The following is a 15012-nucleotide window of genomic DNA, read 5'->3' as shown; positions in this document are numbered from 1 at the left end:
CGGTATTTCGTCAGTTCTTCTGCGTCTCATCGCAGCATCTGTCCAACAACACAAATATGTCTCTCTGAAGGGTCCATCACGACAACTTTCCATAAATATATAATGCAAAACATGTGACGCGAATAAATATACGCGGAATATTTGACAATTAACAGATAAACAAAACGAAAGTGAATAACGGTGACAATGTACTGAGTTTGGTTCAGTTTGTGAGGCGCAGCACTCCACAAATGAGTTAATGGATAGGAGATGACAAAGTACATTCTGTAAGTTTTCTTTATTTTGCAAAAGCACAATGTTCAGTTTGTAGTAGAAGTGTACACACGACTAAAAGTAGATATATGGCAATAGTGCATACTCATAATCAACTCGTACTCGTAATCATATCTGTTTGACCATTAATCATCACAGAGTTTTTAAAGTTTTTTCTGTGAAGTAAAGTGTTTAACTTCATGTGCGCACTGCACAGAAGAATCCGCTTATGAAATCATTAAAATGGAATTGCCGGGGTCGGGCCAGATGTAGTCTCGATCTCCCTGGGCTTGTCATACCAGGGCCGCTTTTACGGTGGCTTATGACGGAACGGTGGTCTCCTTCTTTCATGTGAAGGTGATGTTAAATTCGATGACACACCTGCATCAGCCATGTTAATTAAGCAATGATAGAACGATACACTCCCTGCTGTAATATCCACCCCTATTGAAATGTGAAAAGTGATATCTAGTGGATAGTAGTAGCAAATTCAATCACGTTAATGAATGTTCAGTGTTGTGTAAATATGAAAGGAAAAAAGTCAATTCACAGCATTTAAGAATCGATATTGAATTGATCCGTTTAAAAAAAACGATTAATCGATTTTGCCAAGCCCTAATAATTAACATTAAAAGAACAGTGGTGGCCAGTGACTCTTCCGTGGGTGCAGGAATGCAAAGGTCGTCAAAACATACATTTAGCCTGTCATGCATGTTGCTCGTCATCTCAAAGTGTGTTCGGCGCATCACATGAACATATGTGCATTGGGCATCATGCCACAATACGTGCCTGCTGCATATGCACAGATACGCAGACACTCGATACTGTCGTTTTTGCACATTCACACACACCACTTATAAATGATAACATACAAATTAATTGTAGTAATTCGGATTCATGTTGTCAAGAATTGCTTAAATATGATAAAAAAATCTGTGAGCAGAAGTATTACATCTCGTATTATTGTAGCAAAACTGAGCACCTGTGACTGTGAAATCTGTATAGAATTTATTGGAATTGCAATATTGGAATATCGAATAAAACATTTTCGAATAAACACCGTTTCATTCCAACTAGTCAACCGTCACTTCCAAATAAACTGCCACTTAATATCAGTGTTATAATGTTCAATTAAAAGGAAGAAAGGAGGCTGGAACCGGCAAACACTAAACATTTAATAAACAACAATTAAATAATATAGAGCCGGCAGCCCCTCACGGACGACTGCCGGCGACAACCACAAATAGTAAACAGAGAGCCGGCAGACCCTCACACATGACTGTCGGCGACACACACAAACCAAACTAAAGGCCAGGCTTGGTCCTCTCTCGTCAGCATTCCCGTCGCTTGTCTTCTTATGCTTATGCTCGACCGTGAGGGGCGGTCAGCTGTCTTTTTACTTTTTATTTTATGTGATTAAATGTTTAAATGTTTGCTGGTTCCCGACTCCTTCCTTCCTTATCTTGAACTTTGTTACATTGGTGCCGAAACCCTGGAGGAAGGAGAGACATGCTGTCGGAGAGTCATCGCCGCCGAGTGGCCTCGCGGTGTCACAGAGTTCAGGCTGTGCAGACGAAGGGCGTCCGCCAGTGGCTGCCCGAAGCAGTGGTTCTGGAGAAGAGGAGCCGTCGTGGGCCAGCAAAGCTTCGGTTGGACGGGGACTTTTGCTGCCGCACTCCTGGGTCGAGGTTGGGTGGCTATCGTCCAAGTGGGAGTGGGGGAGTTGCCGCCATCCACCAGAGGCCGGAGCCTGTGTCCATCCGCCCAAGGGGGAGGAGCAGGGGGCGGAAGAGCCGAGTGTGGCCACCGCCTGCCAGAGGCCGGAGCCTGCGTCCGTCCGCCCAAGGGGGAGGAGCAGGGGACAGTTCCCGCTAAAGGAGGAGCCACCACTGGCCGCTAGGGGGCAGACGGTCGAGCCGTCCACCGAGGGCCCAGGGCCACCGCCAGGCACCGCGAAGGAGAGTACCCCGGCTGGTTGAGGACCGAGAGGCGGAGCGAGAGTGATGGAAACACGCTTAGTGTATTGTCATAATGATGATGTTGTGTATATTTGTACATGTAAAGAAATATAACACCTTTAACATTTGTGTAGGATTTAGAAGCTCAACGGTTAACTTAAATTACACCTGCGGGTCCAGAGTGTATAACTTATGGCAAATTACGCATTTAATCATTTGTTAACGGTATTTCGTCAGTTCTTCTGCGTCTCTTCGCAGCATTTGTCCAACAACACAAATATGTCTCTCTGAAGGATCCAAGTTTCCTTCAATAAATAATGCAAAACATGTGACGCAAATAAATATATGCGGAATATTTGACAATTAAAAGATAAACAAAACGAAGGTGAATAAACGGTGACAATGTACTGAGTTTGGTTCAGTTTGTGAGGTGCAGCACTCCACAAATGAGTTAATGGAAAGGAGATGACAAAGCACATTCTGTAAGTTTTCTTTATTTTGCAAAAGCACAATGTTCAGTTTGTAGTAGAAGTGTGTACTTGACTAAATGTAGATATATGGCAATAGTGCATACTCATAATAAACTCGTACTCGTAATCATATCTGTTTGACCATTAATCATCACAGAGTTTTTAAAGCTTTTTCTGTGAAGTAAAGTGTTTAACTTCATGTGCGCACTGCACAGAAGAATCCGCTTGTTTTAAAATCATAAAGGTTTCTGAAAGTTTTTTGAACATGAAAAGAGAAAACTGTGGCGAAGTTCAGTTGTGTCTGTTTGTTCACTGCATTTGGGTGAGGTAAATTATATCAACATGGGATATAATGCTGTATTTAGAGATCATTTGAAACTGATAGATGTAGCGTCAAGATGAGTCATATGTTTGTGTTTTGTTGCCAATCTGCGGATATGTGCATAATGTAAACAACACACTCATTGAGAATCAACAATTATGCAGGGATAACGCGATGATGTATTGTGTGCTCGTCCTGTAATTCCTCCCCCTGGACGCCTTCAGGAGGTCGTCTGTTTTCGGAAATAATCGTACAGCTTTAGCTGTCATTTATAAATGTGATCAATCTAAAGACTCTTTGAAGATACGAAGTATGCAATACTTCTCTATAGGTACTCAAGATTATGAGATTGGGAGAAACTGTGCGTTACATCAGCTTTAAACTTCTATTAAAATAATATTTATTAACTTTGACCTTACGATGAAGCTAATGCAACCTTTTTACCCATGACAGAAAACAAAAATAGGCAATGTTTTGTAATCGGTTGTCCTAAATTGGTATTACCTCATTCTCTACTTAAATTTAACACCTGACAGCTATTCAACCAATATAATTTGTGAGCTAGTCTATCTAAATTATTTGAGATTATCAAGATTAATTTGTTCGGACACAGTTTAACTTTAAGTACTTTAATTTTATTATCATTTTCTATATTTGAGGAATGTTGAAGTTGTCTCAATACATATTGGTTTGACTGTATGTTATTGAGCAACGACTTGCAAGAAATAAATGACAACAATCAATTCATCGGTGCTATTATCATCCAGACATGAGGATCCAAAATCTGTAAAATAAATCAATACAAATCCATTACCACACTTTTTATTCTAGTGCTTCAGTGTTGGATTTGCTTTCTGATAAGTGTTTACTTCAATTTTTTATAAAGTTTCAAAGGCGGGGTCTGATTTCCAAATTACGCTTGTTTAGACAAAGTCAAGTACCAAAACAACCTTGTAGCCAATCAGCAGTAGAGCCGTTTGTCCACGTGTTTTAATAGTTTTCATCAGTAACGCTGCACTTTAAAAAAAAGCCATCAGCTGAAAGTTTCTTTTTGCGCTCCGCACCGATGCTCTGTTTTTTTCCCACAACCAGGGCAGGCGTTCGACAGGGCGCCCAGAGTTGATAAAGGCTCAACTCTGTACAGAACGCTTGCGGTTTCAGCCAAGCTCCTGCCGTTTTCAGCCGCATAAAAGCGCCTCGGTGGATTCAGGGCCTAAGGTGTACAGTGCACAGGATGGACATTAGTCGAGTTGATTTTAAAATTCTTTAAATTACTTACAAAGCCCTGAACGGTTTAGCAACTACTTACTTAACCGAGCTTTTATCACGATACAACCCATCATGCTCTCTAAGATCTCAAAACTTAGGACTTTTGACAACACCTAGAATAACAAAATCCACCAAATGGGGACGAGCTTTCTCATACGTAGCACCTAAACTCTGGAATAGCCTTCCTGATACTATTCGAGGGTCAGACACACTCTCCCAATTTAAATCTAGATTAAAGACACATCTTTTCAGCCAAGCTTTAACTTAAAGCATAGTTAATGAACAGCAGCTACGCTAATTATTCTCTTTATTCTCTTTCCGCCTCTGCCTCGGAATGCCCATCCCGAGGTAGGAAGAAGTTCTACCATGTCCAGACGACCGACAGATGCCCATCCCCAATTTGAGATTATACCAGATACAGCTGCAGAGTGTCTGACCATCCCAGCTCCACCTAAGGCAATTCCACCACCAGCCAAGAGAAATATGACCATCGGACCATCCCAGCTCAGACCACTACGTCCCCAACCAAGAGCAAAGACGGACTATTTGTCTTATTAATGCTGAAGTTACAATATTTGGTATTAAATGCTAAACCTAAACCACATGTCAGCAGTCTGAGTGCAGCTATGACACGTCAGAGGGGATGTGGCCCTCCCGGTTGAGCCTGGTTTCTCCCAAGGTTTTTTTCTCCATTAATCAATCATTGGAGTTTGGGTTCCTCGCCACAGCAGGGCAGTGTTGGCCTGCTCAGCGGGAGACTGCATTCATTCATTTATTTATTTAATTAGAATTTAGATATAATTTATATAAATACCATGCACTGTGCTGTGTTTTAACTTCTCTGTTTTCCTGTTTGCCCCGTAAAGCTGCTTTGAAACAATACACACTGTGAAAAGCGCTATTGTCTTCAACAGAATTAGCTTTTCAAGGACTACAGAGAACAGCTGGAATCGGACTGCAGCCCTCTACTTCCCGGGTACATGATGTCACTATTCCGTGTGCTTTTAATAACTGTCACGAAACGTGTGGTGATAGAACCCAAATGCAGGCAGCGGTATGGGGTAACAAAAGATTTTAATAAACACAAAACAAAAACCCACAATGGGGTAAAATACAGGGGATAAACAAAGACAGCCAAACAGGAACGTAAAACTCACGGAGGGAGAACCAACTGCAACAAAATCAACAAGGATCACAAAACAGGAACAGGACGCTGGAAATAAACGCTGGGACACAGCGTATGGATAACTCCTTGGAACCAGAGTTCAGACAGGCAAACGGACATCAAAGTTTACAAGTATGTACAAGAACAAACGAGCACAGGACAGAGAATACAAGGGCATTAAATAGGGAGACGAACAAAGGATAATTAACAATAGGCAGGTGTGGGTAATAAAACACTCAAGGGAAGCTAACGAGGAAACGAGAGGGGCGGGGCCATAGACGAGACACGAGAAGGAGCATGACAGCCAATATCTAAGCCATGCCATGTCCTTCTCACACAAAACCCTAGACTTAGTCATGACTCCGCTGCAAGAATAAGAATAAACATGACATGATAGCGGAATCATGACATAAGCTCCCCCTCAAATGAACACCTCCAGGTGTTCACCAAGGGGTAACTAACAAGACAAGACAGACTGGGTAACAGACAAAAACCAACAGAACATTGAAAACATGATTAGGGGCATACAAGAAATAATAACAAACGGGTTGGGGTGAGACAATAAAAATAACAAACAAGGGAGGGGGGGTGGGGGCAAACAAGAGTTCCTAGGGGGCAGTCCAAAAGGGTAGGGGCTGTGTGGGGAAGTCCTAGCCAGTGGGGGCACGCCAGAGCGCGGAGCCCCAGAGGGCTTGACAGGGGAAGTCCTTGGAGGAACTGTCCTAGTCCCCTGCTGGACTGCCGGAACGGACCATGGCTGGAGAGGCCCGGGAGTGCCGGACGGGACCAGCTGGAGAGGCCCGGGAGTGCCGGACGGGACCGGCTGGGCAGCGCTCTCCGCCGGCTGGGAAGTGGTTGGTGCCGGTTGCTGGACCGACTTGAAAGCCAGCCTCGGGAACACCGGATGCTGGGCAGTACTGGAACGCTCTCCCCTCTTGGACTTCTTCCTCCGGGAGCGGCCCACAGGGAGTGCGGCCGACGGAAGAGAGGCGGTGGAAGGCACGGCTAGCTCCATGCAGGAGGAGTCGGACGGGGAGTCCCACGACTGCCTCCGTGGGCGTCTCCTCTGGATGCAGACGGGAGGCGAGTAGGATGGACTGGCGAACCTCACCATCCCAGTGGTCAGAACCCGGTCCTCCGGGACGGAATCCAGGTGGAAGTGGGAGAAGTCCCGGGGGCCGTTGCACGAGAGATCCTTTACCAGGTCCTGGAAAGACCCCCGGATCATCCTCTCCCGTTCCTCCAGCGGAGGAGGACTGACCAGACCAGCAAGGAAATACGAGTTCATCAGGACCTCTGGGAGAAAGCCCCGCCTAACCACCGATCCCCGTGCATATTCATCCAGGGTCCGATTACCCTGGGGAGGAAAAGGGCCGTTGCCTTTCTGGACCTCATTGTAGGTTGACTGCCACCAAGTCTGGGACGAGTTACTGCCTGCTGGGTTCATTAGTCGCTCGTTTGTTCTGTCACGAAACGTAATGTGATAGAACCCAAATGCAGGCAGCAGTATGGGGTAACAAAAGATTTTATTAAACACAAAACAAAAACCCACAATGGGGTAAAATACAGGGGATAAACAAAGACAGCCAAACAGGAACGAAAAACTCACGTAGGGTAACAAACTGTAACAAAAATCAAAAGGATCCAAAAACAGGAACAGAGCACTGGAAATGAACGCTGGGACACAGCGTATGGATAACTCCTTGGAACCAGAGTTCAGACAGGCAAACGGACAAGTTTACAAGTATGTACAAGAACAAACGAGCAGAGGACAGAGAATACAAGGGCATTAAATAGGGAGACGAACAAAGGATAATTAACAATAGGCAGGTGTGGGTAATAAAACACTCAAGGGAAGCTAACGAGGAGACGAGAGGGGCGGGGCCATAGACGAGACACGAGAAGGAGCATGACAGCCAATATCTAAACCATGCCATGTCCTTCTCACACAAAACCCTAGACTTAGTCATGACTCCGCTGCAAGAATAAGAATAAACATGACATGATAGCGGAATCATGACAATAACCTCCGCCCAAAGGAATACACCAAAAAAGGGGGGAAGCCTTCCTTAAAGAAGGCTACTCCGCTGGAGTAGTGTTTGGTTATCAGAGATCGTAAACATTTGACTGAGCTACAGTGCCTTGCGAAAGTATTCGGCCCCCTTGAACTTTGCGACCTTTTGCCGCATTTCAGGCTTCAAACATAAAGATATGAAACTGTAATTTTTGGTGAAGAATCAACAACAAGTGGGACACAATCATGAAGTGGAACGAAATTTATTGGATATTTCAAACTTTTTTAACAAATAGAAAACTGAAAAATTGGGCGTGCAAAATTATTTACCCCCTTTACTTTCAGTGCAGCAAACTCTCTCCAGAAGTTCAGTGAGGATCTCTGAATGATCCAATGTTGACCTAAATGACTAATGATGATAAATAGAATCCACCTGTGTGTAATCAAGTCTCCGTATAAATGCACCTGCACTTTGATAGTCTCAGAGGTCCGTTTAAAGCGCAGAGAGCATCATGGAGAACAAGGAACACACCAGGCAGGTCCCAGATACTGTTGTGGAGAAGTTTAAAGCCGGATTTGGATACAAAAGATTTCCCAAGCTTTAAACATCCCAAGGAGCAATGTGCAGGCAATAATATTGAAATGGAAGGAGTATCAGACCATTGCAAATCTACCAAGACCTGGCCGTCCCTCTAAACTTTTAGCTCATACAAGGAGAAGACTGATCAGAGATGCAGCCAAGAGGCCCATGATCACTCTGGATGAACTGCAGAGATCTACAGCTGAGGTGGGAGACTCTTTCCATAGGACAAAAATCAGTCGTATACTGCACAAATCTGGCCTTTATGGAAGAGTGGCAAGAAGAAAGCCATTTCTTAAAGATATCCATAAAAAGTGTTGTTTAAAGTTTGCCACAAGCCACCTGGGAGACACACCAAACATGTGGAAGATGGTGCTCTGGTCAGATGAAACCAAAATCGAACTTTTTGGCAACAATGCAAAACGTTATGTTTGGCTTAAAAGCAACACAGCTCATCACCCTGAACACACCATCCCCACTGTCAAACATGGTGGTGGCAGCATCATGGTTTGGGCCTGCTTTTCTTCAGCAGGGACAGGGAAGATGGTTAAAATTGAGGGGAAGATGGATGGAGCCAAATACAGGACCATTCTGGAAGAAAACCTGATGGAGTCTGCAAAAGACTTGAGACTGGGATGGAGATTTGTCTTCCAAAAGACAATGATCCAAAACATAAAGCAAAATCTACAATGGAATGGTTCACAAATAAACATATCCAGATGTTAGAATGGCCAAGTCAAAGTCCAGACCTGAATCCCATCGAGAATCTGTGGAAAGAACTGAAAACTGCTGTTCAAAAATGCTCTCCAACAAACCTCACTGAGCTCTAGCTGTTTTGCAAGGAGGAATGGGCAAAAATTTCAGTCTCTCGATGTGCAGAACTGATAGAGACTTACCCCAAGCGACTTACAGCTGTAATCGCAGCAAAAGGTGGCGCTACAAAGTATTAACTTAAGGGGGCTGAATAATTTTGCACACCCAATTTTTCAGATTTTTTATTTGTTTAAAAAGTTTGAAATATCCAATAAATTTCGTTCCACTTCATGATTGTGTCCCACTTGTTGTTGATTCTTCACATAAAATTACAGTTTCATATCTTTATGTTTGAAGCCTGAAATGTGGCAAAAAGTTAAAGGGGGCCGAATACTTTCGCAAGGCACTGTATAAGATGTTTTCCACGTATATTGATCAGGATTCGTAATATGATTATGATGAGTGTGTATTCATCTGTACCCTTCACTCTCAGGCATCCGACGGCAGCAGCTCCAGAGATGATTTCTCATCTCAGATCCAGCGCAGGAACGATCATATACGAAAGCTGGAGGCCAAACTCTCAGGTATCACACACAGAATACAACGAAAGAGAAATGAATAAAGGACATTACTAAAGCAATGGAATAGGTGCAGGCTACAATGTGTGTATTCATCTTACCTGCCACAGTCTGCTTTCAGCCATCTTGAGGCTTTATACATTTTCCCTCTGTGCAGTGTGAACATGTATAAAGCACACAGCATTGGACAAATCTGCCACATTTCAGCACAAAGCATGTCAGAAATGAATGCAAATGGCACTATTGTAAGCGTCTGGAAATTCAGCATAAACAATAGATATCTCAACCAGCAGTGCCATGCAATTACACAGCCAGATCTAGGAAACTCTTTTAACCCTAATAGAACAGAACTAGATAAGATGATTATTAGAGATAATAGATTAGGTCAAAGGTCACATCAGTCAAGTATGGTTTTCTCATCTCAGAAAATCATTCTGTTTTTCCCTCCATTTGTTTATCTTCTCAATCATATTTATCCCTTTGTTTTCTCCCCCCTCCTTGTTTTTGTCCCGCCGTACCCCATCCTCTGCCTTCCTCCGGTCATGTGTATGTTGGTATCCCATTCCCAACCCTAGACTACGCTGAGCAGCTTCGGCTAATGCAGAAGACCAAGGAGAAGCTTGAGATTGCATTAGACATGTATTAACGAATGTTAACGAACATTAAGGGAGACTGGCGGGAAGTAGAATGGACAGGTGAGGGAGATGAAACACTAATGGGATGCTAACGGAGAAACAAGGAGGCGGAGCTAAACGAAAGACAGGAGGACACACGGCAAAATGTCAAAACAAACCACCACGTGTGTCCACACAAAACAAAACACACTCACAAGACATGATATTGTCATGACACTGTCCCCAAGGCACGAGAACCCAAGACAGGAAGGAACAGAACCCTGACAGAGGAAACAGACATTTTAGGAATCTGTCAAAATCTTGCTTTATGTTAAATAGACTCTTTTTGGACCTGAATAAAAAAAACTTTAAGAAAAAAGACTTTAGTAATAATTATATTTTTCCTGGGAAGTTGTATTTGGTGAGAACTCCCAGAAACAGTGCAGATGCTTAGTTTGCATTTAACATTTAAAGATTTTTGTTAGTGCTGTTCTCTTACCTTCAGATACGATGTGGTTGTGAGTAACGCCAACGTAGCAACAGCAACCCACCAATTGTGCCCGAATTTTACCCAAACCACAGACAGTATCTGCAACCGCATAGGCACTGTCTGTAACTTAAGCAAGAAGTGAGCAAAACATTAAATCAGTAAAAGTTATTGAAGTCACAGAATAACGGCATCCATCATACCTGTACATTTTTCTAATGTGTTAAGGGGGAACACAAAGCTTGGCTTGGCTACAGTTTTTACAAAAGTTTCATCACATCTGGGCTTAATGCTATAGAAACACAGAAACTCACCACAGTATCCTGACTCTAGGTTGTTGGTGGTTGAGATAAACCTGCCGGATCTAAAATCTATAATTTTCACCTGCATCCGATCTGTATTGATCAAGAAGTTGTCGCATGACAAGTCACCATGGTTGACACCGTGTCCAATGCAGTATTTGGCTGCTGTAACTGCTTGGTTCATCAAACGACGTGCCAAGGTTTCACGCGGAAGACTTGGATGACATTTGATGAAATCATGCAAGGTCATGCATGGCCGTGGGTATTCCATAGTCATGATGAGCTGATCTTCCAGATACCAGTCGTATATTTTAACAATATAAGGGCATGTCTCCGATTTATGTAGCTCCTGATGTACAGCCACTTCTTTGGGTAGACGCTCGCCCTTAGACTGGTGAAAAAGCACAAAAAAAGGTTAGCTGACTGTAGTCTTATTACTTTGAGACAACTATAAGAAATGCATTTTCTATATTTTTTCTAATTGATATTATGAGCATAACAACTGAGTATGAATGACATTCATTAATCAATAATTTGTTAATGCTTCAAACAGCTTCAAAACACAAGAATAGTTTTGTTAAAAAGATGTTACATGTTAATGTCTCAAACTAAAATAGTTGTTGGATATATATGTACATGACATTTAAGATCTATACAGTATATTAGATATTTTAAATCTTGCCAACTTACAGTATCACAATAACAAATGTTTTGTAATGGAACATGTTTGATGGCGACCTGCAAAAAGAAAAAAAATCCATGTAAGCTTTACAGCAGTACATCACACTTTACAGTTAAATTTATTTAAACACATATGGATCAAAACAATGAACATGCATCTATGTTTACATTTACATTTAGTCATTTAGCAAACGATTTTATCCAAAGCGACTTACAAAGAGTTTAGGGAGCAATAAGCGATATCATACAGGAGCCATAATACATTAGGTATAATGATTCGTGTTGTATCATGGGAAATATGAGTGAGCGAGTGTACACTCAAAATCAGATTGCATTGTGAGTAAAAAGTAGTGAACAAATGTAGGGAATGGAATGAGTCGTTTACACAGAATTCGGACAAGGTTACAAAATGGCGGACACCCATACATAGGAGACTCACGTGCTGGCTGGCTGGACGTCAGCTGGTTCGGGACATTTGGGTTCAGTCTAGACTCTAGACTAGTGGTTCTCAACTCCAGTCCTCAGGCCCCCCCTGACAGAATACTTTGGATGTCTCCCTATTGAACACCTGAACAAGTTAAAGAGATAATGAAGTGATGATTGATCAATAATGATGAACAGGTGATGTTAATCGCTGAAGAAAACATCATAAGTAAGTTCAAAAACCATAATAATGTTTCCTTTAGTGGGGCTCTTACCCTTGATTTATTTTTTATATCAGCTGTTATAGTGTGTTTCTGAACAGCCATACAAAAGACAAAATTGTCGGAATGTAACCTTCTTAAATTGTTATAAGACAGATGCAAATAAGGGGGATTTAAGTCTGACAAATATCGTGACACACCAAAAATCAACCAACATTTTCACAGCTATAACCAATACCAGGACGAAATAATTTTGTCAGGCTCTTATAAATATGCTTCAGAAACAAACTATTTCAGCTAGCAAAATATTTAACATAATAAATCAAGGGTAAGAGCCACAGTTAAAGAAAGATCAACACTATTATGGTTTTTATTCTAGGGATTGTGTTTGTTAACATCACCTGTTCATCATTAATGAATCAATCGTCACTTCATTATCTCATTAACTTCTTCAGGTGTTCAATACGGAGACATCCAAAGTATTCTGTCAGGGGGGGCCTGAGGACTGGAGTGAGAACCACTGGAGACGAACCAGCTCGCCAATCTATCAGTAAAATAGACGTTTAACATTTAGTTTTTTTCGAAAATTGTTATTTCTAAATGTGTTAAAAGTATGTCAGCTGATATAAATATACTCCACTACTATTACTTATAAACATTCAAAGTACTCTCTAAGACAACTCCAAAATCAGTCTAGGTAAACAAGTAATTTTATGAGAAATTATGAAAATGCCACCGCAACCCACATAACCTAAAACACAATTTTATTGATATTACAGATTTTGTTAATTTAGACCACCAGCACCGACATTTCTCATCATCAAAACTAACCTGTTGACCTGGCTTCCATATCGTTTACTGGAGTAAAACTTTGTGTAAAGCGATGGTTTCTTTCCTTAAAACATTCAAATACCATATATGAATTAATTAAACAATAAAAGGAACAAATACTTTCCGAAATCTCCAACAAAATAAACACAATCTAGCAATTTTTTTCATTTACTTATGCCGGCCTGAGGCATAAGCGAACTAAGCGGCTGCTTGGGGCCCCCTGGCCATGGTTTTTTTACAATTAAATAACTTAAAACAAGTTATATTAATGAATGAATTAATTATTGAATATGAATGAATAAATGAAATGAAAAGAATATTCAAGATAAGAAAATTCTGATTTGCCGACAACTGCTGTGACTGTTAGCGGTTGAGTCATGCGCAATTGAGCTTAGACACATTTCGCGCGCATTGATAATTTGCGCCAGCGCGCAATTGCGTGTCACTGTAATTAATAAATGACAAGCCATGTCACAAAAAAGGATGTATCCCTCTGGTGCCGAAAAGATAAATAAGAAAAGGACAGAGGAGAAAAAAGAGCAAGATAAAGGTATGTTTGCATGATAAGTGACAAATTGTGCTCACGTCACTTGAGGTAGCGGCTAGTCATGACTCGTGATGTTATATAAGCCCTCACCAAGGCTAACGTTAAATCCCCGCCATCAAAAGTGAAATATCTCGCATTATTAATATACATTTATCTAGGTGTATTTCACGTATTGATTATAGATATCAGTTTAAAGGTTCTATGTGTTCGTTTCAGAGGCCACTATTGGTGTAGTTGGAAATTGCAACCTACAGCTCCGACACCCCCCTCCCATTAGCGAAACTACGGTTGCCGTCACAGGACAAAGGGGTTCCGTAAATGACAGCGGGCATTATATGATAATGATAATGTTGATTATTGCAATCTACTTCTCACAGGCGAACAACAGACTGAAGTTACAGACACATGACAGAGATGTCGTCGTCTGAGACAGCAGAGAGTAACCTTTGCAAGTCAAGTGACGAGGTTTATTTACAAAGAAAAATAAATAAATAAAAGTTACTTAATTCATCATTTAATCAAATTGTAATTGTTAATATTATTGTTACTTGTTTAACATTGTGTCAGTGATTTATTCGCTTATTATACACAGCATTTTTTGGCACGGTAACTTGGTTCGTAATTTACAGCCTATTTAAACCGCTTGCTAATGCTAAAGGCGTGTAATCTAACCGCGAAAGTCTTAGTAGACGTTTTTCTCATCATTCCATTCCATTTTCTACCGCTTATCCGAACTACCTCGGGTCACGGGGAGCCTGCGCCTATCTCAGGAGTCATCGGGCATCAAGGCAGGATACACCCTGGATGGAGTGCCAACCCATCGCAGGGCACACACACTCACTCATTCACTCACGCACTCACACCCTACGGACAATTTTTTCCAGAAATGCCAATCAACCTACCATGCATGTCTTTGGACCAGGGGAGGAAACCGGAGTACCCGGAGGAAACCCCCGAGGCACGGGGAGAACATGCAAACTCCGTTTTTCTCATCATCACAGAGTTAATCAGAGGACTCAACACAGGTTGTAAGAGGGAGAAGAAGAGGGAGAGGGCTGAGTGGTAGGGGTGTTGGAGAAGCAGGCAGGGCGGGGGGAGAGGCGGAGAAGCAGGCATGGCGGGGGGAGAGGCAGAGGAGCTAACGTTAGCCGCGAGGACCGCATAAGAGAGGATGTGGAAGCTAAGCAGTATTATAATATAACTTACACCCGATTTATGCAAATAATGATTGTAAACATGATTACTAACTTGACTTAAACACGGCCATGCAACAAGGATTTATAGTACAATTACAATGTGCTAAAAATTTACAAAGAAATACGCTACTTCTCTTGATGATCAGCTCATCTATTAGCTAAAGCTATCAAACAAACAGTTCACTTATATAGCGGAAATTTGACAAACTTACCGGTCCAGCAGAAAGCTTCCAACTTGTCGTCGCTTAGTAAACCCTTTTCCTGCTTCAGTGCACTCCATTTGGGAAAGCTACGGCGATGTTTATTCGGGTTTTCTGCCGTTTTTTGTGTCTACTTCGCCTTGCTGCAT

At 42.0% G+C, this 15012-nt stretch overlaps 2 protein-coding genes across 6 annotated transcripts in view; one reads left to right on the top strand and one right to left on the bottom strand.

Moving 5' to 3' along the window:
• Positions 1 to 15009, bottom strand: part of LOC130407199 (serine/threonine-protein kinase prk-2-like) — a 52997-nt gene extending 37988 nt beyond the window's left edge. For 2 of the 4 annotated variants that reach the window (XR_008904582.1, XR_008904583.1), the window contains exons 1-4: positions 14876 to 15009; positions 11455 to 11502; positions 10777 to 11155; positions 9264 to 10591 (exon numbers count right to left, since the gene is read on the bottom strand). Coding sequence is in view for 2 of the 4 variants with exons in the window: in XM_056729938.1 (XP_056585916.1) it covers positions 9496 to 9554; positions 10191 to 10256; positions 10475 to 10591; positions 10777 to 11155; positions 11455 to 11502; positions 14370 to 14372 (672 nt within the window). In the remaining 2 variants the exon portion in view is untranslated. Of the gene's footprint in view, positions 1 to 9141; positions 10592 to 10776; positions 11156 to 11454; positions 11503 to 14369; positions 14489 to 14875 lie in introns of those variants that run through there. The other 2 variants (XM_056729938.1, XM_056729940.1) reach the window with 2 other exon arrangements.
• The window catches only part of LOC130407188 (cell surface glycoprotein 1-like), a 105585-nt gene that overhangs the window by 12362 nt on the left and 78211 nt on the right, over positions 1 to 15012 (top strand). The gene's annotated exons all lie outside the window — the stretch shown is intronic.

Source organism: Triplophysa dalaica, chromosome 18 (assembly GCF_015846415.1).
Source record: "Triplophysa dalaica isolate WHDGS20190420 chromosome 18, ASM1584641v1, whole genome shotgun sequence".
Taxonomy (NCBI): domain Eukaryota; kingdom Metazoa; phylum Chordata; class Actinopteri; order Cypriniformes; family Nemacheilidae; genus Triplophysa; species Triplophysa dalaica.
Note: the sequence above shows the minus strand (reverse complement) of the source record. Positions and strands in the feature narration are given on the sequence as shown.